General features: G+C 42.9%; 1 protein-coding gene across 2 annotated transcripts; it reads left to right on the top strand.

Annotated features, from left to right (window-relative positions):
* The first annotated feature begins 1,028 nt into the window (after window positions 1-1,028).
* On the top strand, window positions 1,029-21,045 carry DHX33 (DEAH (Asp-Glu-Ala-His) box polypeptide 33). Of its 2 annotated transcripts, XM_012659918.1 has the most exons (12): window positions 1,029-1,494; window positions 4,686-4,846; window positions 5,560-5,787; window positions 5,975-6,145; window positions 9,021-9,206; window positions 10,265-10,376; window positions 11,598-11,757; window positions 11,912-12,000; window positions 13,989-14,116; window positions 14,499-14,702; window positions 16,075-16,161; window positions 19,015-20,055. In XM_012659918.1, the coding sequence occupies exons 1-12, from the start codon at window positions 1,209-1,211 to the stop codon at window positions 19,321-19,323; spliced, it is 2,121 nt and encodes a 706-aa protein (XP_012515372.1). In that variant the 5' UTR covers window positions 1,029-1,208; the 3' UTR covers window positions 19,324-20,055. The 2 variants fall into 2 exon arrangements, with proteins under 2 accessions (XP_012515372.1, XP_012515373.1); XM_012659919.1 differs by lacking the exon at window positions 4,686-4,846 and having other exon boundaries at window positions 1,357-1,494; window positions 19,015-21,045.
* The last annotated feature ends 1,202 nt before the right edge of the window (window positions 21,046-22,247 follow it).

Below are 22,247 nucleotides of genomic sequence, written 5' to 3'. Positions count from 1 at the left end.
CATTGGTTGGAGTGTGTGATGGAACCGAAGAGCTGTAAACTAAAAATAAAATCCTAAACCCTCTACTAACTGGATCCCTCTTGGACAAGGGGACCCCCAAAACACCTTAAAACTGAGTTTCCAGCCATGAAAGAATGAGAGAAAGAAAGCACAATTACATGTGTATGGTTTCCTTTCATAAATATTCATAACTCCTCCTATGGCTTGCTGAATATGTATATATTTCACCACCCCTCTCGGTATAAACTCCTGTTGCCTTTGTCTCTTCTTTGAAGCACCTGTGCCTGGCTTCTGGCTGTGGCTCTGCTTCCCAACCTGTTGGAATGGCCGCTCAACAGGTTGCTACCCTTAGTGAAAAATAAAGCTCTCCTTTTTCCAAAGTATACACTTTGTTAATTTTTTTTCAGTTAACAGAGCCATGTAGAGAACTTGAGAGTCAGGCAGGAATGGTTGGGGAAAAGGGAAGGTAAAGGACAATTTTAGTTCCATTGAACTCCCTCTTTGCTTGTATTACTGGAGGAGACTACATTCATTGGAATAGTCACTGAGGAAAATACATGGTTGTCATAGAATCATAGAATTTGCTTTCCGCTTCTGTAACACAAGATCACCAATATCCTTTTCAAACTTAAGATTTTGTGACATCTGAATGACCTTAAGTAATTTCAGATGACTCAGTTTCTTTACTGTAAATTGGGAATAATATCAGTATCTACCATATAATTTGTAAGTTGTGTAGAGAATTAAATGATGCAAATGTTTGTGCTTCTCCTTGAGTTTGTAGAATTAAGTACTTTCCTTGAAGAGTGACTTATTGACGACAGAGAAGGGAAAAACGTGTGTTTACTAGAAAGAAGTGTTACTGTAACAAAAAAAAAAAAGAACGTCGTTATCCGAGACTACGGTCCAGCGGAACCACATACGCTGTCTTTCGCGGTTGTCGCTCCGGGTCTTTTTCTGGTTGTACCTCAGACCCCTGCTTTTTCCGTCCGCAGGAAGTGAAAGCCTTCCCCCCCACCCCGCCCCAGCCAATGCATGTTGGGAGTTGTAGTCCCTTTCCTAAAGGCTGGGAGTGGCCGTGAGATCATCGGTGGTCGCCTGGAGCAGCTAGCACGTGGCGGGGAAGGGGCGGTGCGCGCTCGCTGTCCTCACCTGCGAGGGGCAGGAGCTGGCGGCGCTTGCGCTTCCCGCCGCGGTGCCCTCCCGACATGCCGGAGGAGGCGGGCTTCCCGCCGGCCAAGAGATTCCGGCCGGGCTCTGGGCCTCCGAGCCGCGCTGGGTCCTTCCCTCCCGGGAGGCGAGTGGTGATGCTGATGACTGCGGGCAGCGGCGGCAAAGGTGGAGGAGGCCGTAGGCAGCAGCCACCCCTAGCCCAGCCCTCGGCCAGTCCCTACCGTGAGGCCGTGGAGCTGCAGCGCCGGAGTCTGCCCATTTTCCAGGCGCGGGGGCAACTGTTGGCCCAGCTCCGAAATCTGGACAGTGCCGTCCTCATCGGTGAGTGGCCTCGCCGGCGGGCCCTTGCTCTCCCTTCCTGGCTTTTCGAGAACAGTGTTTCTTAGGTGCCTCTCACACCATTTCGTTCGTTTCTTCAACAAACCTGAACGTTTTTTCTGTGCCAGCCCGAGAGAAGGGCATCGGAGTAGAGTGCACAGTCCTGCCCTGGAGGCGCTGACAGCTCCCTGGGAGTGACCGGCTTGGGTAGGCAAAGACTCACCTTCCGTGTGAAAGGGTGGAGGGGCCCACTGGGGGCTTTCGGTAGAAGAGTGGATATGATCCAGGCTGTGTGGAGACGTCTGGGGAGGTGGTCCCGGACAGGGGGCATTCCAGGCAGAGGGCAGAGCCTGCCTGAAAGACTGGAAACAATCCCTTTGAATGGGAAGTAGTAGTTTCTGGTCCCTGAAAAGAGGCAGCCTTGTGGGGCAAAGACTGATTTCAAGGGCTTTTGATCCTCAACATTTAAGTAAGAGGAGCTACTGAATGAAGGATGAGCTACTACGGAAGGGAAAGGAGCCCTGGGAGAGCTGGTAGTCAAAGGAATAGAGGGTTGTAAGAAGGGAGTGAAAAGATGCAACATTGAGGTCCAGTAATATGTGGGCAAAAAAAAAAATGCCCACTGGACTTGGATGTGGGGTATTGATGATTGTGGATCCCGTTGACAGCTATTTCAACAGAGCTGTGGGGGTAACAGCTGATTTGTCATTGAGCTGAAGAGTAAGTAGGAGGTGAGGGGACAAAGGCAGTGGAAACAGGCTTCTGTTTTGAAAAGAAGGAGGGAAGCTGAGAGGAACTTGCAAGTACAGAAGCTCCTCAACTTAACCATGGGGCTATGTCCTGATAAACCCATCATCGTAAGTTGAAAATATGTCGAAAATTCATTTAATATACCTAACCTACAGAATATCATAGCTTAGCCTGGCCTACCTTAAAAGTACTCAGAACGCTTACATTTGCCTACAATTGGGCCAAATCATATAACACAAAGCCTATTTTACAACAAAATTATGGAGTATTGCATATAACTTATTGAATATTATGCAGAAAATGAAAAACAGAATGGCCATATAGATACTCAAAATACAGTTTCTACTTTGCTTTCGCACCATCCTAATGTTGAAAAATCATAAATTGGGGGCCACCTGTGTTCATAGTTGAGGGAAAGAACTCAGTACGGGGAGGGTGAAGATGGAACGGAGCTAACAGAGTAAAGATCAGGAGGCATGGGGAAGAGGTGCACTTGGCAGCAAGGGCTAGATGCAGTGCTGGCCTAGAAGAGGACGACTCCTATCTAAGAGGCTATGGGTCTGGAGAAAGGAAGTGAGAATAGTGTGATTGCAGAAAAGCTTGTAGGGGAAGGCAGAGGGAGATCACATTTGAGAACCTCACCTTTCCTGTGAAACAGGTACAGGAGCTCTGCTGAGAAAGGGAGTCACGTGGCTTCACATAGACCCTTAGGGAGGATGGAGACAGACGACAGGCTGTAAAAACAAGAAAAAGACTGATGGTAGTGTTGGTGCCTGGCTGCATTTTGGCCCCACTACAAACTCAGGTTTGCTTCTACACAGCCAAATTACAATTTGAGCGTCCCAAATCTGAAAATCCAAAATCTGTAATATTCCAATGAGCATTTCCTTTGAATGTCATGTTGTGCACTCAACAAGTTTGGGATTTTTGGAACATTTTGGATTTCAGATTTTCAGATTTGGGGTGCTGAACCCATAAGTATAATGCAGGTTTTCCAAAATTCAAAAAAATCTGAAATCCAGAACACTTCCGGTCCCAAGCATTTCAGAAAAGGGATACTCAACCTGTATTTGACCTTAGCAATGCTCGGTTGCCCTGGTTAAGAGCAGGAAAGATTGGCAGAGAGACATTGATCCAAGTTTCAGGTTTTACCTGGTGGATTCAGTGGGAAGATTGCAAAATAATGAAATTCTTAGCTGGGTCAGGAAGGATGAGCGGGCAAGATGGGGAGTACTGATGGACTGGGAGAAAATGCACTAATAGTGGGACTGTAGGACTCTGAGGTCAGAGAAGTGTGGTGGTAGCAAGGGAGAAGGATGTACAGCTTTGCTGAGTTTTTTTTGTTCTAATTAGGCGTTGTTAAAGGAACACACATCGGGTAGGAAATAACATTTACCGGTTACTTAAGAGACATTCAGACCCTCTGTGCCCTCCAGGAGCTTCAGGTATTGGAGGAGGACAGACACATTTAAACACTTCTGTACAATGTAGGGTGGTCAGTGCTAGAAGAGAGATGAACAAGGAACCAAGGAGCCCAGGGGAGGGCCACCCGAGCAGCCCCCGGGGAGCGAGTTTGAGGCCTGACTCATCCTGTAGTTTGCCAGGCAGTCAGTGTGAGGACAGGTATTCATAATAGTGTGGGCAAAGGTGGAGGATTTGGAAAAAAGCAGCAGGCTGCGGAATGGCGAAGAGTTTGTGAAGGCTGCAGTGCATGAGTGGATGTCTCTTCATGTCAATACATACAAATGTATATAACAGTCTTATTTTATGTAATTTTTTTTTTTTTTTTGAGGCGGGGAGACAGAGTCTTGCTCTATTACCCCGGCTAGAATACAGTGGCGTCATCACAGCTCACTGCAACCTCCAACTCCTGGGCTCAAGCAATACTCCTGCCTCAGCCTCCCAAGTAGCTGGAACAACAGGCGTGTATCACCACACCTGGCTAGTTTTTCTATTTTTTGTAGAGATGGGAATCTTGCTTAGGCTGGTCTCAAACTCCTGGCCTCAAATGATCCTTTTGCCTCGGCCTCCCAGAGTGCTAGGATTACACGTGTGAGCCACTGCACCCAGCCTATTTAATGTTTTAACTGCACAAGATACCCATTGAACATTTATATTGTTTCCAGTTTTTTCCTGTCATGGGCAAAGTTGAATAAAACATGTTTGAAGCCATATCTTTACATACATCTTTAATTATTTCTTTAGAATCGGTTTCTGCAAGTAGAATTGTGGGTCAAAGGATATAAACATTTTAAAGATTATTAAAATACAGTTTGGCCTCCCAAGAAACAATACCCCTTAACACTCCACCAGCAGGAGTGCCCATTCTCTTGAGGCCTTACCAACTCAAGAGTATTTTCTTTTATCTTTTTCTTCTGACTTTGAGATGTTTGGCGAAATCTATGTCACTTTGCATTTCAATGAGACTGTGTTTTCTTTCCTAGGGGAAACTGGCTCAGGGAAGACAACTCAGATCCCTCAGTACCTGTATGAAGGGGGGATCAGCCGCCAGGGTGTCATTGCTGTGACCCAGCCTCGTCGGGTGGCTGCCATCTCTCTTGCTACTAGAGTCTCAGATGAGAAGAGAACTGAACTTGGGAAGCTGGTACCTGATTTCCTTCTTTATTTTCAGTACTTCTTGACTACGCGGTTCTCCCACTGTGCCCCCTGCCTTTCATTTTTCTAAATAAGACTTTTTTTCCCATAGTGAGTAGCTTTCTTAACTATTCTTGAGTTATTTAGGCCTACCTCAGAGTTCTTTACAGTCCCTGAGAGATCAGAGGCTCCAACAGGCTATCAGGCCCATGTGCCTTGCTTTTAAAATCTGTTTTCAAGTTGGATAAATTAGTTGTTTTCCTTGAGCATCTTTAAGGCTTCGGTAACCTCTGTTAAATCTCTTATCTATATATCTTTCTGGAAAAATTGCAAGCATTTTTCTAGTGTGTATCATTAATATTGAGTATCAAAACTGCCTATTATAGATTTACTTGTGTTTGTGTATGTGTGTGTGTGTATGTGCTCACTTCACTCAAAAACATCTTGAGCATCTTTTCATAGCTATCCATAGTTTCCCATGAAATTATTAAATAGCTTGAGATAGGAGGTTAATTTTAAGTTCTTTCTAATACTTATCATAATTGCAATTAAAAGAATGTATGCATTGTCTGTCTCCCCAGCTAGATGCATGCTCCCTGAGGGAATAGGGCAGGGTTGGTGTTGGTCATATTCACTGTGACAGCACAAGTGCCTAGTCCAGTGCTGGACACGGTGGGTGCTCAGCAAGTGTTTTATGAATGAATAAGTCATTTCTTCCCATAGGTTGGCTATACAGTGCGCTTTGATGATGTCACCTCAGAAGACACCAGGATCAAGTTTCTAACAGATGGCATGCTTCTGCGTGAAGCAATTTCAGACTCCCTGCTTCGGAAGTACAGCTGTGTGATTTTGGATGAAGCTCACGAACGGACTATCCACACAGACGTGCTCTTTGGAGTGGTGAAAGCTGCACAGAAGAAGCGAAAGGAAACGGGGAAACTGCCCCTCAAAGTATGTACAGCATATTTAAGGAAACAGGCCTGTGTTGCTTCCTCCTTTCTGCTTCAGAACTGAGGAAGAAAGTTAACCATGACAGGGGTGGCACGGGCCTCAATCATCGGCTTTTCAGGCTTGGGAGGGACACAGAAAGGCCGTCCCAATATTTGTTTCCCGTCCTCCTCTTTGTTGTCTTTCGTAGGTGATTGTGATGTCAGCTACGATGGATGTGGACCTGTTCTCTCAGTATTTCAATGGCGCCCCTGTCCTCTACCTGGAGGGACGGCAACATCCAATCCAGGTTTTTTACACCAAACAGCCTCAGCATGATTACCTGCACGCAGCACTTGTCTCAGTCTTCCAGATCCACCAGGTAGGGAGGGGGGTGCAAATTCCCAAAAAGCTCTGTTTTACTTTGCAATTGGTAGCAAGAGCATTCAGCCTTGAAAAGAAAAGCTACTGAGTAAAACAGCTTTGTGAGATGTGTCAGCGAGATGGATAAGGAGTTCATTTGTCATGTCCAGTTTTTATCCTTTATTTATGGTATCTCTTATTTTCTCTGAAAAGAAAAACAATTCGGCTCTGACCAGCATCTGTCCTCTGCTGAGCCAGGAAACTTCCACATGTTAGAGCAATGGCTTACCAACTGTTTTTTTTTAATCATAATCCCCAGAAAGAAGCATGTTTTATGTTGCAACCCACTACATAACATATTTAACTGAAATAAGTCTATGAAACACTACCTCTTTTTACTACATGTGATGTACTCTGATATTTTCTATCTCATTGAAAAAAAAAAAAGTTGATATTGACCCGTTAATGGGTTGCAACTTAGAGGTTTTTCTTTTTTCTAAACCATATCAGGAAATATTTCAAAATCACTTCTCATTTTATTAGATATTTACTTTAAAAATTTGAGTGACTGAATCACTTCATTTCTGTTTAATTTGTATAAAATTGCTGTTTTTACCTTCCAGTTAACTTTCTGAGAAACTCTAGAGACAAACTTTTTGAAGTAAATTTAATAACATTTTTTAAAATTTTTTGTAGAGATAGGGTCTTGCTATATTGCCCAGGCTGGTCTCAAACTCCTGCCCTTTAAACAGATCCTCCTGCCTTGTCCTCCCAAAGTGCTAGGATTATAGGAGTGAGCCACCATGTCTGGCTGTTTTTATCTCAAACTAAGTGATGCGTGTGGAGTTTAAAGTTTTAAAAAGTCAAGTATTTATTATTACAAGGCTTGTAATAAAAGAATAGCAGTTGCTTTCACTTCCTAACCCAGATTCCTGATCTTTAGGGTACCCATTTTCAATCCTAGCTATTTCCTCTAGATATTACTTTTATATTTCTAAAATACCTTCCTTTACTGCTATTTCTTAAGTTACCAATATCAGGTATTATGTGCTAATTTCTTGCCATGGTGATGAGGATCTCTGTGGTTTCATGTTTTGCTATCTTCATTTCTTTTGTTTTCTAACAAACTATATCACTGAGTATGCGTGATAAAGATTTAGAAATGCCCCTTCCTACTCCCTCTTTCCTCCATCCTCTTGACATAGTTCTATCACAATATTTTTTGTTTGTTTGTTTTGAGATGGGGGTTTCACTATTTTGCCCAGGCTGGTCTTGAACTTCTGGGCTCAAGCCATCCACCTATCTCAGCTTCCTAAACAGCTGGGACTACAGCTTGCACAACACAATGTTTTTAAAATCCAGTATCAGTATTAACAATATTATGATCATACATTGCTATTAATAGTAGCATACCATCCCTGTACCTTGTCTCTTGGACAACAGAGTTGTGTAAGTTTCCTACATAGCTATGGCTAATTTCTCTTCAAATGTTCCAACATCTGTCATATACCAATGAATATTTGTTCTGTGTTCAAACACAGTCCGTCTTTTCCCAGAGTCTGTTATGCTGCTGTTCCAATTGGAACAGTGGCTCTTCTAGGCCTCTGCTGTAGCTGTCATATTGACCCTTCCCTTTGCCATTTTCCTGTGGTGAAGCCCATTATTGCACCCCATGACTTCCCAGCCTCCTGGCTGCACTGCGTAAAGGAGGGAACCTGGAGGTTTAACCACACTGTACTCAGACTTTGAGCCAATCCCTGGGTTTTCACTCTCCCAAAACCCACTTCTGCCTTGCTCCCCAAAGTTCCAAGTTTTCTTGCCTCTCCAGGGAAATTGGCTCATCTCCTGTCACTATTCCCCTTAGCAGGCACCACGTTTATAGCTTCTGCCCAGCCAAGTCATTCAGCCCATCTTTTAAAAATGAGTTGAGCCCTCTTATCTCCCATTATCTTTGTCTTTCTGAGACAATGAGCTTTACTGTCATTTTGATAGTATTTGGAGAAGAATAAAAGGTCAGTCTACCTTGTTTAACTGCATAAACCAAACTTGAGATGAGAATTTTTCATAAATGATGGCTGCTGGTGCATTCAGGTTACATGGTAGCTTTAATGAATTCTCCCACTGATGAAGTTTTAACTTTTAGATTTTGTCCTGTCTGTATATACCTCTGAACATTTGACCTGTTAGTACTGGGCTTAAAAAAAAAAACCCACATATAAATATATTTTTACATATATGCATAAATACACACATATAATTATTATTAAACCTTTTAAAAAATTATTTTGCCATCAAGTACTTTATATCAAGCAAATTAATATATCTATACAAATATCAAAGAAAAATTAGATAAATGGGTATGTCTTCAATACTTGGATGTTATTCCCTTTGAAGATGAAGAACCCTGTTAACCTCAGTGTCTCAAGCAGTTGTCAAAGTTTAATGTACTTTTTTGGGTGTCTGAAAGTGCTTTTGATGGCATCATTAAATAAAGGCCCCTTTTCCAGCGTGACTACTTGATTTCCACAAGTTGTCTTCTGTTTTGTCAGCTTTATCTTTCAAGATGCTTGTGAAAGGAAGGAAGCTTCTTGCAGATTTTATTTGCCTGCATGATTGTGCTTTTCATGGTATTGTTCTTACTACAAAAGCAATCTAATGATTTCTTTCAGAATTTCCTTAATTGGTTTTTAAGCCTAGCTGGCTAACTCACATATGTTAGTTTCATGCATTGCTGGTAAGGGTTTTCTCCCAGGGAGACATTAGAATTTAGACTCATTTACATCTCCACAGTTAAGAAAAATAACTCTAGGAAACATTATCAGTGGCCATTGTATTTTTCTGTGCATCCTGCACTTCTACCAATGCCTGGTAATCCCACGCCACCTTTTTTACAGGAAGCCCCTCCTTCTCAGGACATCCTGGTGTTCCTCACGGGTCAGGAGGAGATTGAAGCAATGAGCAAGACCTGCCGAGACATTGCAAAGCACCTTCCAGACGGCTGCCCCTCAATGGTGGTCCTTCCTTTGTACGCCTCCCTGCCCTATGCACAGCAGCTCCGTGTCTTCCAAGGGGCCCCACAGGTGAGTGCACCATCTCGTCTATCCAGCCCTGTCCTTGGGCACTCAGAAGGATCCACCATTGGGGCCTCTGTGCTTGTCACCAGGCTCCAGATAAGGTGTATGGATGGGATGCTCAGGTACCGGATCAACTAGTCGAGAAGGTGCAGGAATATAATGCACAGCTACAGATCCAGCTCTCCTGTGATAGAACCAGAGAAACAGCTGGGCTCACTGGTTCACACCTGTAATCCCAGTAACTTGGGAGGCTGAGGCAGGAAGATTGCTTGAGGCCAGGATTTGGAGACCAGCCTGGGTGACATATTGAAACATTGTTTCTACAAGAAAAAAATTAAAAAATTAGCAAGATGTGGTGGTGCGGACCTGTATTCAAGCTAGTCTCGAATAGCCCAGCTATTTGAGAAGTTGAGGCAGGAGCCCAGGAGTTCAAGGATACAGTGAGCTATGATCGTGCTACTGCACTCCAGCCTGGGTGACAGAGTGAAGCCCTATCTCTTAAAAAAAGAAAAAAAAATCCCCCAGAGAAACAGTTGCCGAGTTGCCAGATGAGGGAGAGTGCAAAGACAAAAGCTGAAAGGTAAAATAAGCGCCTCATCTAAGGGCCAACATACACCGCGTTTGTCCACAGTGCCATTTATTGTGGGCCTCTGCTGCCAGGCGCTGGCTTACACTTACACACACTGTCTCTCATCCTCACGGGAACCAGCAAGGTGGGTTATCACCCCATGGGGATACTGAGGCCCCAAGAGGGGAAGTAACAATTGCTTAAGGGGCACACAGTGAAGTGACCGGCAGGGCCAGGTTTCCAACCCACATCTACTTGCTTCTGAATCTTGTGTTTGTTCCACTGTATCTCATCACCTGAAATTAACCTTTAGGACTGCAGCTTCCCCTCTACCCCTGCCCAGTTTAGTGACCTACCATTAATATTAATGACTCCCATTAATAATAAAGTCATCTTGGTCATGAGTGAATTGTGGAAATTAATGGTGAGAATATGTTTTAACACTTCTGAGTCATACGTGTGTCATATAGCTTTCTGGTTTTCTTCCTCCTTTTAGGGCTATCGCAAAGTGATCATTTCAACCAACATCGCTGAAACCTCCATAACCATTACAGGAATAAAATATGTAGTTGACACTGGCATGGTTAAAGCAAAGAAGTATAACCCTGGTGAGAATTTGTAGCTCATGAATGTCTCTCCTGTGTATAGTGAGCAACCATTGACAGTAGTCCCACAGTTTTCCACCAAGTGAGCATTTCATGTTTGTGACTAAGTGAGTTTTGGGTGGCAGGCACCGTGGGTGAGACAATCCACAAGTCAAGTCCAGAAAGGAGACCTGAGGCAGACAGGTGAGACAAGAAGTCAAGGAAAGAAGAGCCCAGGTTTAGCAAACTTGGGAACAGAGGGTCAGGGACCTGGGCAGAGATCTGGAACCTCATCAGAAGTTGCACAAGACTGACGGCTCTACTAAGGCCAGGGACAGCCTAGTCCAATGAAAGGCTCTCATCAGAAATTATATTTAAGTGTGGCTGGTTTGAGTGCCCAGGTTTTCCAGGAAGGAAACAGATCCCCTGGGATGGGGTGAGGGATGGTGATGAAACATGAGCTATCTCCTGGGAAGGTACAGTGGGAAGCTGGCTTGAAGTCATTTTCACCCATGTGTGTTTTATACCTTGCTGTATTCCACAGAGGATTTGAGGCAGCTGAAATTATTGCTCCCAAACAAGTAATTGAAATGCTGTAGGAAATATTTGAGGGTGCCGACTTCCGTAAGTGTATCTCCTAGAGATGATGTAGGTGAAAGAGCTTGGGTCTCCAGTGCCTAGCACAGAATACACTTCTGTCAAGCAAATGAATGTCATTTACTCCTAGGAAACAAACGTCACATTATCTCTGTTTGATAATAGAACTAGAAGGGAGGATAAAGCACACAAATGACTTGAGGCATTTAATTTCTGATTCATTGATGGATAGCATGATATGACCAACCATGCTAGTTTGCTGGAAGCTGTTCCAATTTTAGCACCAAAAGTCCTGCATCCTGGGCAAGCCTCAGTTCCAGGCAGACTGGGCTTGTTGGCCATCCTGTGATCTAAGACAAAACTTCTGACACTACTCTCCTGACTCCTTGCTACGTGCATGAGATTTTTTTGATGTTTTCCTAACAGATTTCATACAGGGCTCATCGCACAGCCTTGTTTCACTGTGGGGCTAAACCACTGCAGAGCAGCCTGGTTTTGTGCTTTCTAATTTAGCCTTGAGTTTTTCTGGACCCCTATATTGCAGAAAGAATCACTGGTGTTCTGAGGAATGCTCCTTTTTCTCAACATTGTAGAAACAGTTGTTTTATGTGACGAGCAAAGCACTGATGGGGCCCATTCTCCCTCCAGACAGTGGTCTTGAGGTGTTAGCAGTGCAGCGGGTGTCAAAGACCCAGGCCTGGCAGCGCACGGGGAGGGCTGGCAGAGAGGACAGTGGCATCTGTTACCGGCTGTACACTGAGGAGGAGTTTGAGAAGTTTGAGAAGATGACCGTGCCAGAGATCCAGAGGTAGGCTCCTGCACTCCTGCCATTTGTCCCCATGTCTCTTTCCTGTTTGCTCGTGCTTGCCCAGAGCTGCAGTGTTCACTCACACTCCTCGGTGAGAGGTTCTGACTCACTGGCACGGGCATGATGAACAACCCTGGTCTCTCGCTCTTCCCAGGTGTAACCTGGCCAGTGTGATGCTTCAGCTCCTAGCGATGAAAGTCTCAAACGTGCTCACCTTTGACTTTATGTCCAAACCGTCTCCAGGTAAGTAGAGTCCTCAGTGTAGTGGAAGGTAGACAAGTAGATAAACAACAAATGGACTCTTCCAAAAAATTAAATATTTGGAAGAAAAAATGTATTTTGGTCATCTCCTTTTATTTACTTAATTTTGTGGATAACAGTATTTGCTGTCAGAGAAGCATCTCAAAATTATGAAATGATAGATTTGTTTGTTTGCTTAGAGACAGGGTTTGTTTAGAGTCGGGGTCTCGAAATGTTGCCCAGGCTGGAGTGAAGTGGCTATTCACAGGTGCAGTGATCAGTGCGTGCCACCGCGCCTGGGTATGAAATGATGGAATCTGTGCTGTCAGTGTCATCATGGAGGGAACCACAATCAGGGTCCTTGACCTCTGGAACCAGTGAAGGTCATACGGGGGCTCCGTGGGATGCTACAGAAACCTAATGAAATCGTACTTCATCGGCACAAAGACTGCAAAGATCAGATTTCTTTGCTTTTATCTGGAATTTGATCAGTCCCTGCCCTTCATTAATAATCTCCTGCTGGGTGAGGTTGCGCGTGCCTGTAATCCCATCACTTTGGGAGGCTGAGGTGGGAGGATCACTTGAGGCCAGGAGTTTGAGGCTGCAGTGAGCTATGATCAGGCCGTTGCACTCTAGCCTGGGCAACGGAGCTAGACCCTCTCTCTTTTAAAAAAAAAAAAAGTAATCTGTCTATGGAGGAAGAGAACAATAATTGGGATTCTTAACGATAGCAGCTTTGGCACTTGGCCTCTCATCAATACATCATTTTTTCCTTTTTTTTTTTTTCTCTAAGCGAAGAAATAGAACTGATTAAAAAAAAGAAGAAAGAAGAAGTAAACTTTTGATGGGTATACAAGGGTCCCACCCTGATCCTCAGATTCATAGTTTTCCTTCCCTAGGGCAGCTACTGAGACCATTGTTCTAGTCTTCTTTAGAAAAATGTATGCATATGCGAGTATATGTAGTCTGTTTTAAAACACAAATAGCAACAACACAGATTGTACACTGTTCTATGTTTGATTTTTTTCTTTTCAGTGCTAAATCCCTACAAACAAAGTAACAACGTATGTTAGGTATAAGGGGTAATAAAATCAACACCTGCGTACCCATTACCAGTGCCATCCAAGCTTCTGAGAGCCCTCCCTGACCACCCTCAGCTCCTTCCCACTCCCTTAGGGTAACCACTCCCCCACATTTTGTGTGTAATTCCCTCACTTTTCTTTATTGTTTTCCTATATATGTATATATCCCTAAACAATCTGTTGTTTCAGTTTGCACGTTTATGTAGTTTTTCTTCAGTAACCTTGTGTTTTCATTCAGTATATCCTATAAGGTTTATTTGTGTTGATGCTTTTTCACCACTAAATGCTCTTCCATTCTGTGAATAAACCAAAATGCATTTATCCATTCTTCTATTGATAAGCATTGCTTTAGAAAAGCAATGAAAAGCACATTGCTTTTTTCACTTACTGTATTATACAGATCATTCCCTGTTAGTATGTACATATTTACGACATCCTTAGAAGTTCTTTTTTATTCCTTAATAGGTAATGCATTTACATGGTTCAAAATTTTGAAAGTGTAAAAGAGTAAATAGTAAATATCATCCTTCTCACCCTTTGTCCCCCAGCCTCCCAGGTGGCCTCTGAGGCAAGTGGTATTTCCATTGTTATGTGTTTGCTTCTGGAGATATGGTCTCTGTACAATGTATGAGTGTATCTGCGGGTGAAATTTGTAAGTGTAACATTGCTGGGTCAAAGGGTATGTGTATTCAAAATTTACTTACATATTACCAAATTATAGGTCATTTTAAAAGGGAATCAGAGTGAGGACAGTGATGTTGTTAACAGCTTTGACAAGTGTGTCAAGGGGGCAGTGGTGGTTGTGGTCTTTGCTGTTGTTTGATATAGAGTTATCAAAAGTTCCTGGAAGTACTGAACTAGCTGCAACTTCATCCTTGTTTTGGATTTTTGGCTCCTCTGTTTCTTTAGATCACATTCAGGCGGCCATTGCCCAACTGGACCTGTTAGGTGCTCTTGAACATAAGGATGACCAGCTTACCCTGACTCCAATTGGAAGAAAGATGGCAGCATTTCCTTTAGAACCCAAATTTGCCAAAGTAAATGATACCCTCTCCTCAGTCCCCTTTCTGTACATTACAGGTTAGCCATCCCAAAGTTGACTCCTGCACCCAGTGCTTCTAGATTAACCTCACTTTTTCTCTTAAATAGTTGTCAGTCCCTACTTTGTATATAACCCCGATTTATGTTCTGTGTGGGATTCAAAGACATCTTAAGCCACAAGGAATTTGGAATCCTGTGGGGAAGGCATTCATCTGTTTTGCAAAAAACTAAAGTAACGTTAACGTCCATAGTCGTGGTTTTAGAAACGCTTGCCCTTGAACTCCTTAGAAGGGGAGCTCCAAAAGCAATATACAGAAATACTGGATTCAGGAGCTAGGAAAAAGCTGGGTTTACACAATTTTTAATTCTGATTTGCAGACCATCCTCCTGTCCCCCAAATTCCACTGTACAGAGGAGATCCTGACCATTGTCTCCCTGCTGTCTGTGGACAGCGTCCTCCACAACCCTCCTTCCCGGCGGGATGAAGTGCAGGGGGTCCGGAAGAAGTTCATATCCAGTGAGGGGGACCACATTACCCTGCTCAATATCTACCGAACCTTCAAAAACATAGGTGGAAATAAGGTGAGCCTTGTCCTGTTCCTTTTCTCAAAGGATGCTGCTGCTTTCGGGCACGCGTCTGAAGTGTACCTTCCTTCCCTTTTCGGCTGAATCACCCAAAGAGCCTTGAAAAGAAAGCAAGATGTCATTTCGGAAACGTCTGAGCACTGGGAGGTTACTAAGGAAGAAATGTCATTCCGGCCTTCGTTCTGCTTGTGTTTAACTCGTACTTTATGTGGGCAAGTTAGTTAAAAATTTGGTGACTCAATTTCTTAGCCTCAGACTTTTTTCCCCCCACCTATCCCTAACTTTCTTAGAGTAGTCTTTGCTATTACGGTATTTCAGTTCCTTGGACCAAGATGGAAAATGGCAGTATATTCTTTCCTCTAGTAATAAACTCAGTAATCATGCCATAGTGTGCACACTTTCACTTAAAACAAAAAAGCCACCACTTAGTTTTAATAGTCGTAAACTTTTTGCTATATTTATGCTTCAGTTTATTTTTAAAGAATTAGAATGCTGTGGATACAATAAAAGCCCTGTTCTCCTCTTTATTCTTCCCTCCTGTATGTAAGCCCTGGCTTGAAGTTGGGGTGTGCTCTCCAGGGGTGAGAGTATACTTCATATCCATCAGTATGGTGTACGATAAATATAAACATTTTCTTACACTGTCCTTTTGCAGCTTGTTTCTATTTCCCGCGCTGCAGGGACCATCCTGCGCAGGTCTCCTTGTGCTCATGGGGCAGAGTTTCTCTAAGGCCGATCCCTAAGAGTAGACCTGCTGGGGCTTGGGATACTCTCTCAGCTTTACGAGGCTGACAAGAGGCTCCCCAAAGTTGGCAACACCTCTCTATACTCCCCATAGTAATGAGTCTCCATTTTCACCATCCTCTGCAACTCTTAGCTGAAGTGACTTTAATTTTTACCAAGTTGATGGATGCGAAATAATATCTGTTATATTAAACTACATTGCCATGATTCCTTAAGAGATTAAGATTCCTTAATAAGTTTATTGGGCATTTATATTTCCTCTTCTGTGAGTTGTCTGTTCGTATCTTTGTCCATTTTTCTACTGGGTTGTTGGTCTTAATGATTTGTAGGACTTTTTCTTAATATTCCGGAGGTACTGATTCTTTATTGGGTATGGCGATGCAAGTATCCCAATCTGTATTTTTTGTCATGGTAACTTAGCATAAGGAAATTTTTAGTTTTACTTTAGTTTAAATTATTAATATTTTCCCTTACAGTTCATGCTTTTTGATATAAAGATATTTTCCTACATTCGTCTTTGGCGCCTGAAGTTTTTCCTCTGAATCAAACTGTTCTAAAAATGTTTTAATATTTTTTTCCTCTATAGAAATGAGAGAATTATAATATCTCTTTTTCTTCTATACAGGATTGGTGCAAAGAGAATTTTGTCAACAGCAAGAATATGATGCTAGTAACTGAAGTCAGAGCACAGCTGAGGGACATCTGCTTAAAGGTATTATCTCTTCCTGGTGCTCTTTGGGGGACTAAACTGTTATTGCTAGTGATTATAAAAAGAATTCTCATTGTAGAAAATTTCACAAATAAGGAAGAAAGTAAAAATTATAGTTCCATATCTCAGCATTTTGGTTTATTTCCTAATAGTCTGTTTTTATTACATTTTTTATATAGTTACATTATATGTGTAATTTATATTCAGTTTTATGAACTTTATAAACATTTTCTAGTGTTACTGGAATTCTTTCTAAGGATTTTTTTTTAGTGGGATTATCTTTATTTTTTTCAGATTACAAAAGCAGTCCATAATGGTTAAACACTGATACAATGCAGAAAATAGTGATTTGTAATGCAGAAATTTTAAAAGTCTCCCATGATCCTACCCCTCCAGAGATAATCACTGCTAACAGTTTGGGGGTAGATTCTTCTAGAATTTGTTTCTGTATATGTATGTTTTTGTGCATATATCTCTATGCGCACACATACATATGGATATGTATATCAGATTTTTCTTTTATAACAAATACGATGTACATGTTCTGCAACTTGCAACCAAGTAGTATACTTCTGGAATATGTACTGTGTCTGAGCTGCCTTTCAGTGTCTGCGTATGTGTATCTCATTCCTTTTAGTGACTTCATAGCATTTCATTGTATTGTCAGTGGAAAATAACCCAAACTCTGTAAAATAGTTTAAAGAGGTTTACTCTGAGCCAAGTTTGAGGACCATGGCCCAGAGCCATGCCCAAGAAGCCTTGAGCAAGTGGACTCACTGTGGTTGAGTTATAGTTTGGTTTTCTGCATTTCAGGGAGACAGGGATTACAAGTAAAGTCATAAATCAATGGAAGGTGTATATTGGTTTGGCTCGAAAAGACGGGATATCTCAAAGAAGGGTTTGGGCGGAACTTACAGGTTATAGATGGGTTTAAAGAATCTTTGATTTGTAATTGGTTAAAGAAATGAAGCTTTGTCTGAAGCTTGGAATGTTTTAAGTTAAGATAAGGAAGTCTGCTAATCAGAGACTAGCCACCCAGCATATACCCAGACTCAGGTGGTCTGTTAAGTAAATCGAGGATCTGCAGGTATGGCTGAAGTTTTGTCTTGTGTACCCTTAGGCCTGTTAATGAGCTACAAAGGATATCTCTAAGAAGGGAGTGGGGCATGATGAGGCATGTCTGACCTCCCTTCTCTTGGCCAACAACTCAGCTTTAGGGTATTTCTAGGTCCCCTTGGCCAAGAGGGGCTCCATTCAGTCAGCTGGGGAGCTTAAGATTTTTCTCTTTTAGTTCACAGTATTCACTATAATTTATTTAGCAATGCCTCTAATTGTGGTTGTTTGCGTTATGCTATAATGACCATCTTCCTACATGTGTCTCTGTGTTCTGGTGCACATAGTGTGAATTTCTAGATGGGGGATTTAGATTTTGATAGATATTGCCAAAGTGTCCACCACAAAGTATACTACTTGGTTGCAAGTTGCAGAACAACATATACATCATATCTAAATATTTTTCATGTGATTACTTTATTTAAAATCCTCACTTCAACCCACAAGGATTCTGTCGTTATTCCCATTTCACAAATGATGAAACTAAGCCTAATCAGGTTAAGCGATTTGCCCCAAATCACACAGCCAGTGAGTGGTGCAGCTGGCAGTCTGGACGGAGAGACCGCCAGTTAGGCTCAGGGCTTCCTGGAGGTGGTGACAACTGAGCTGCCTCTTGACAGATAAAGGGATAAAAGTGTCTTCATCAGGCAATCAGCTGATTGCTAAAAACAAAAGCCCTTGAGCCATCATAAAGGAAAAGGAGAATTTTCAAAGGATAAAGAGGTATCTCTTGGAACCTACGGGCAAGAAATAGAGTCACACCCCACAAGGAACTGGAAAAGGCAGCTCCTTTCTCTGGACCTGCTGGTCCTCTTGTTATGGCTGCTGTCTGTGTGCCTTCTGCCCCCTTCTCACCTTGTACCTCCTTGACATGGCCTCTCCACTCAAGAGCCTAACAGAGATTGACTGGATTTACCACTTCGGACCTAAATGCCTAGAAGAGAGAAGCTGACCAGTTAGGTCAAGCAAGTGTGCACCATGGTCTATTTGGCTATGGCCAGAGGTACAAGGTTACATGACCCACTCAGCAAGGGCGGTAAGAGCAAGGACATTGACTGATAGCTGACATTTCCCCTGCAAAGATGAGGGGCAGCATTTATACTAGGAGCAGCAAATGTGAAGGCACAGAGATAGGAATCATGAAGTGGGGCTGGGGGAGAGAAGGCAGCAACATGGATGCAATGTCTAAAGAAGATGGGTGAGAGAGAGGAGGCAGGCAAGGCAGGCTCAGCGTGGCTCATTCACGGCTTCACCACAAGACGTTTGCATTCTTTTTTGCCCAGAGCAAGAGACATTGAAGGTTTTTAAGCAGATGAGAATGATTTGAGTTGTGCTTTAGGAAGATTAATTTGGCAGCATTGCGTAAGACGATTTGGAGTGAGGAGATGAGGACACAGCACAGCAGGGAAAGGCCTTTCCTTCCTGGGACGTCTTGATGGATGTTTAGGGGAGGGGCATGGGTCACCCAACCTGCCTATGGCTTATGTGAATGTCTCCTTCCCAGTCCTTCTGTTCACAGGCAGTGGTTTCCCAGTTTTCAGTCCATCCTCCTTGAGCTCTGCCTTCTTTCCCTGACCTTGCTGATCCTGAAGGCATCAGAGGTAACCACCTCTGCATGTCAAAATCCACTTTGTTAGGCTTGCAGCATAGGCGGCATTTTAGGTCCAGTTTCAACACGCCATGCAGTGCTGAGCAGTAGTTATGTTCAGAGTCTTCTTCATTTCTTGCTTTCTCCTGAAACAGATGTCAATGCCAATCTTGTCATCCCGAGGAGACATGGAGAGCGTCCGCCGCTGTCTGGCTCACAGCCTCTTCATGAGCACTGCTGAGCTCCAGCCAGACGGTACCTATGCCACCACGGACACCCACCAGCCAGTGGCCATCCACCCCTCTTCTGTCCTCTTCCACTGCAAGCCAGCCTGCGTCGTGTACACTGAGCTGCTTTATACCAACAAGTGCTACATGCGAGACCTCTGCGTTGTGGATGCCGAGTGGCTGTATGAGGCCGCCCCCGAGTATTTCAGGAGGAAGCTGAGAACCGCCAGAAACTGAGCTTTTCCAGGGTGCTGCCAGGATTGCTGGTGCCTGGGAGCTTGGACCACAGCTGTCCTCATAGCAGACTTCCAGGTTGGCACCTAGAGAAGCGGCAGGTTTTAATGCAGCTAAATATGCCCGACTTCCAGGAGCTTGAAAGCATCTTTGCTTAAACTCTTAGGCCTGAACCATGTAGATGTGTACATATAATTTATATCCCGAAAACTTAAGAATTGTGCTTTTGGTTCTTGCTGGGTGACTTTGGGTGGCTTGGTTAACTTCTGAGCCTCAGTTTCCTCATCTGCCAAATGGGGATAATAATAATGATATTTACTTATTGGGGTCATGAAGTGTAGAGAAAATGAATAGAAAGTACCCAGAGCTATTCCTGACACCTGAAAGACAGACAGTGAGCTGTGAGCCATTATGCTTAATTTTACTGCTTTCTACGTGATGTCAATTAAGTACAACAAAATACCAAGTTCTTGTGACTGAGGGGGATTTTGTAGAAGGGGCCATAGGAGGTTACAGAACTTGGATGTTTGTTGTCCTTGGTTCTATTTTAATGTCTATCTGTATGAAGCTTTAAAATGGAAAACACAAGCAATTGACTTCTGTAGAAGTTTCCAGAGGGGGAGGTGCTGTTTCTTACCTCCTGGGATGGCCATCCCTACTGAACCCTCAAGTCTCAGGGGGTGGACTGCTCTCCGTCTGTATCCAAGCAGAGCCCAGTGGAGGCGTCACTTGGTCCTCCATGCTTTTGTGGTGCACGTCTCTGTCAGTGCTTTTAGGAGACACGTAAGTTTCCTGGGCAGAGGTCGATTTGTACCTTCTGAATCATGTCAAGTGCAGACATGGAAAACTGACTCTTCAACGTCCTGCTGCATACCCAGTTTTCATTTTCCTGAGTAACTGTGAACATGTGAGCATGAGGAATGACTCTGTGCTCCATTTCAGCTGTTTCTCTCTGGGCAGGGCCCCTGGTCAGAGCTGTTGGGGGTGGGAGCGGAGAGGTGCATGGTCAGCGAGAACCCAGAGAGCATCAGTTCATTCCAGCCTCCACGTCTGGTCTTATATTCTTGCCTCACACTGATTTTCTGTGATCTTTTTTCCTTCTTCATAGGGACTTGGGGACACTCTGGCTTTGCTGCTTCCTAACTGCCAGGCACCTCTCTAACCCTCATTGTCTACATCTGTCAGAGGGAATGAGAGGATCTCGACAGTCTCTTTCTATTCTGATATTTTGAGAAGGGAAAAGACACTATTAGTTCTGCTTTACTATTTAATTATCCAAAGCAAATAATCTTTCCCCAGAGAATGTTTTGCCCTAGAAGAAGGCGAGATGTAGCCATTTTATTGTGCTTAATTGCTCCAAACACATCTGTCCAGTATTTTGTCATTTCTTACAGGATGAATCAAACAGTTTATTAGCAGGGGGCCAAAATGCCTAAGAGGCTCTTCAAAGACCATGGACAGTCTCTTCATTCTAGATCCAGGGACCATTTTTCAGAGACTGGCCTGCTAGATAAGACCCATTCCAAGGTCTCATCTGTCCACAGTTGTGCATGTCAAATCTGGCTCAGCCTTTATTTACAACATTGCCAGGGTCCTGAGCACTTAAGCTTTTTGCCAGTGTTTACGGGTACCTGAGCACTTGTGATTTATTTATGTTAGAAATGGTTATATTTAGGACAAATAAGATTTGACAGATCCTAGATACCTTATCTTACTACATTCTTAAACTTCGTTCTTCCACAGATTAACTCGTTCTTACCATTGATGACTTTCTGAAAAGTTTTCCAGAAAGTTTTTTTTTTTAGTGTATTTTTCCCATTTGTGTAATAGGAGGCCAGGATATTTAGCCTGACTTGGTAAAAGAAAATATTGTATTTTTAATAAAACATGCATCATGTTGGTAAAACATTAGGGTTGGGACAGTTTATTATGTTCCTCAGCAAATTATTTCTCTAGCTAGAGGTGTCCTCTGGGTCAAGTAAAACTTAACTTGGAGTCATTTATCTCCAGCTTAGGTACCTGAACAGTTTCCAGAAATGTGTATTTTTTTCCAAGGGGTAAAGGATTTAAACAGCTTCTAAGTAGCTTCAATGTTTCTGTACAGAAATATGTTTATCAGTGTAACATTGTGGTAGAGTTTTAATACAGTATTTAGTTTTTTATTGGGCTTTTTAAATAAAAAGTTAATTTTTAACATAGCTGCTCAGGGATTAAATCAGATTGGAAACCCCATTCTGCCTCTACATAATACTACAAAGAAATAAATGGTTGTCTATATTGAGCTGCAGGGGATAGTACACTTTAAACTTAAACTTTCTTAAGAAAGTTAAATGTTTCATGATGATACTGCAATATAATCTTCAGCAACTTTTTCAATTGGTGGAATCTCTGATGGTGTGACACCTCTTTTCCAACCTGTGAAATCCATATCTGGACAAATCACCAGCTCCCACGAGCAGCTTCATGTAAATAGACACACTCCAAGTGGATTGCATGTCTCAGGTATTCGTCTTCTTCTAGTAATCATGGAGTGTGAAACATCCAGATTAACACACATTTCGTTACAAGGGGAGAGACTGCAAACACCAGGTCCTTGATAAAAACCCTTAATGCTGCATCTCTGCCAGTTGTAAAGAGATACCGGAATGGAGGCAAGTTTTGCTCTATGGGGGAAACTGATTGTGTATTGTACTTTGATATATAATCTGCCTAATCCAGTTACCAGAAACTGCTTGGCACTGTGGCCATGCATCGAAGATGCCATTCCTTGAACATATAAGGAAACACTCGCACCTGTGAGGATTGTATTTGATCAGAATATTATAATTTGCAGAAAAAACTAGAGGGAGAAAAAATATCCAGTTGGTTCAAGCTTAAGTTGTATTTTGAGTCTGGTCTTATTCAAACAAATAACTATGGAAACATCA

This window comes from Propithecus coquereli, unplaced genomic scaffold (assembly GCF_000956105.1).
Source record: "Propithecus coquereli isolate 6110/MARCELLA unplaced genomic scaffold, Pcoq_1.0 Scaffold640, whole genome shotgun sequence".
NCBI lineage: Eukaryota > Metazoa > Chordata > Mammalia > Primates > Indriidae > Propithecus > Propithecus coquereli.
This window is presented reverse-complemented; position numbering and strand designations above follow the sequence as displayed.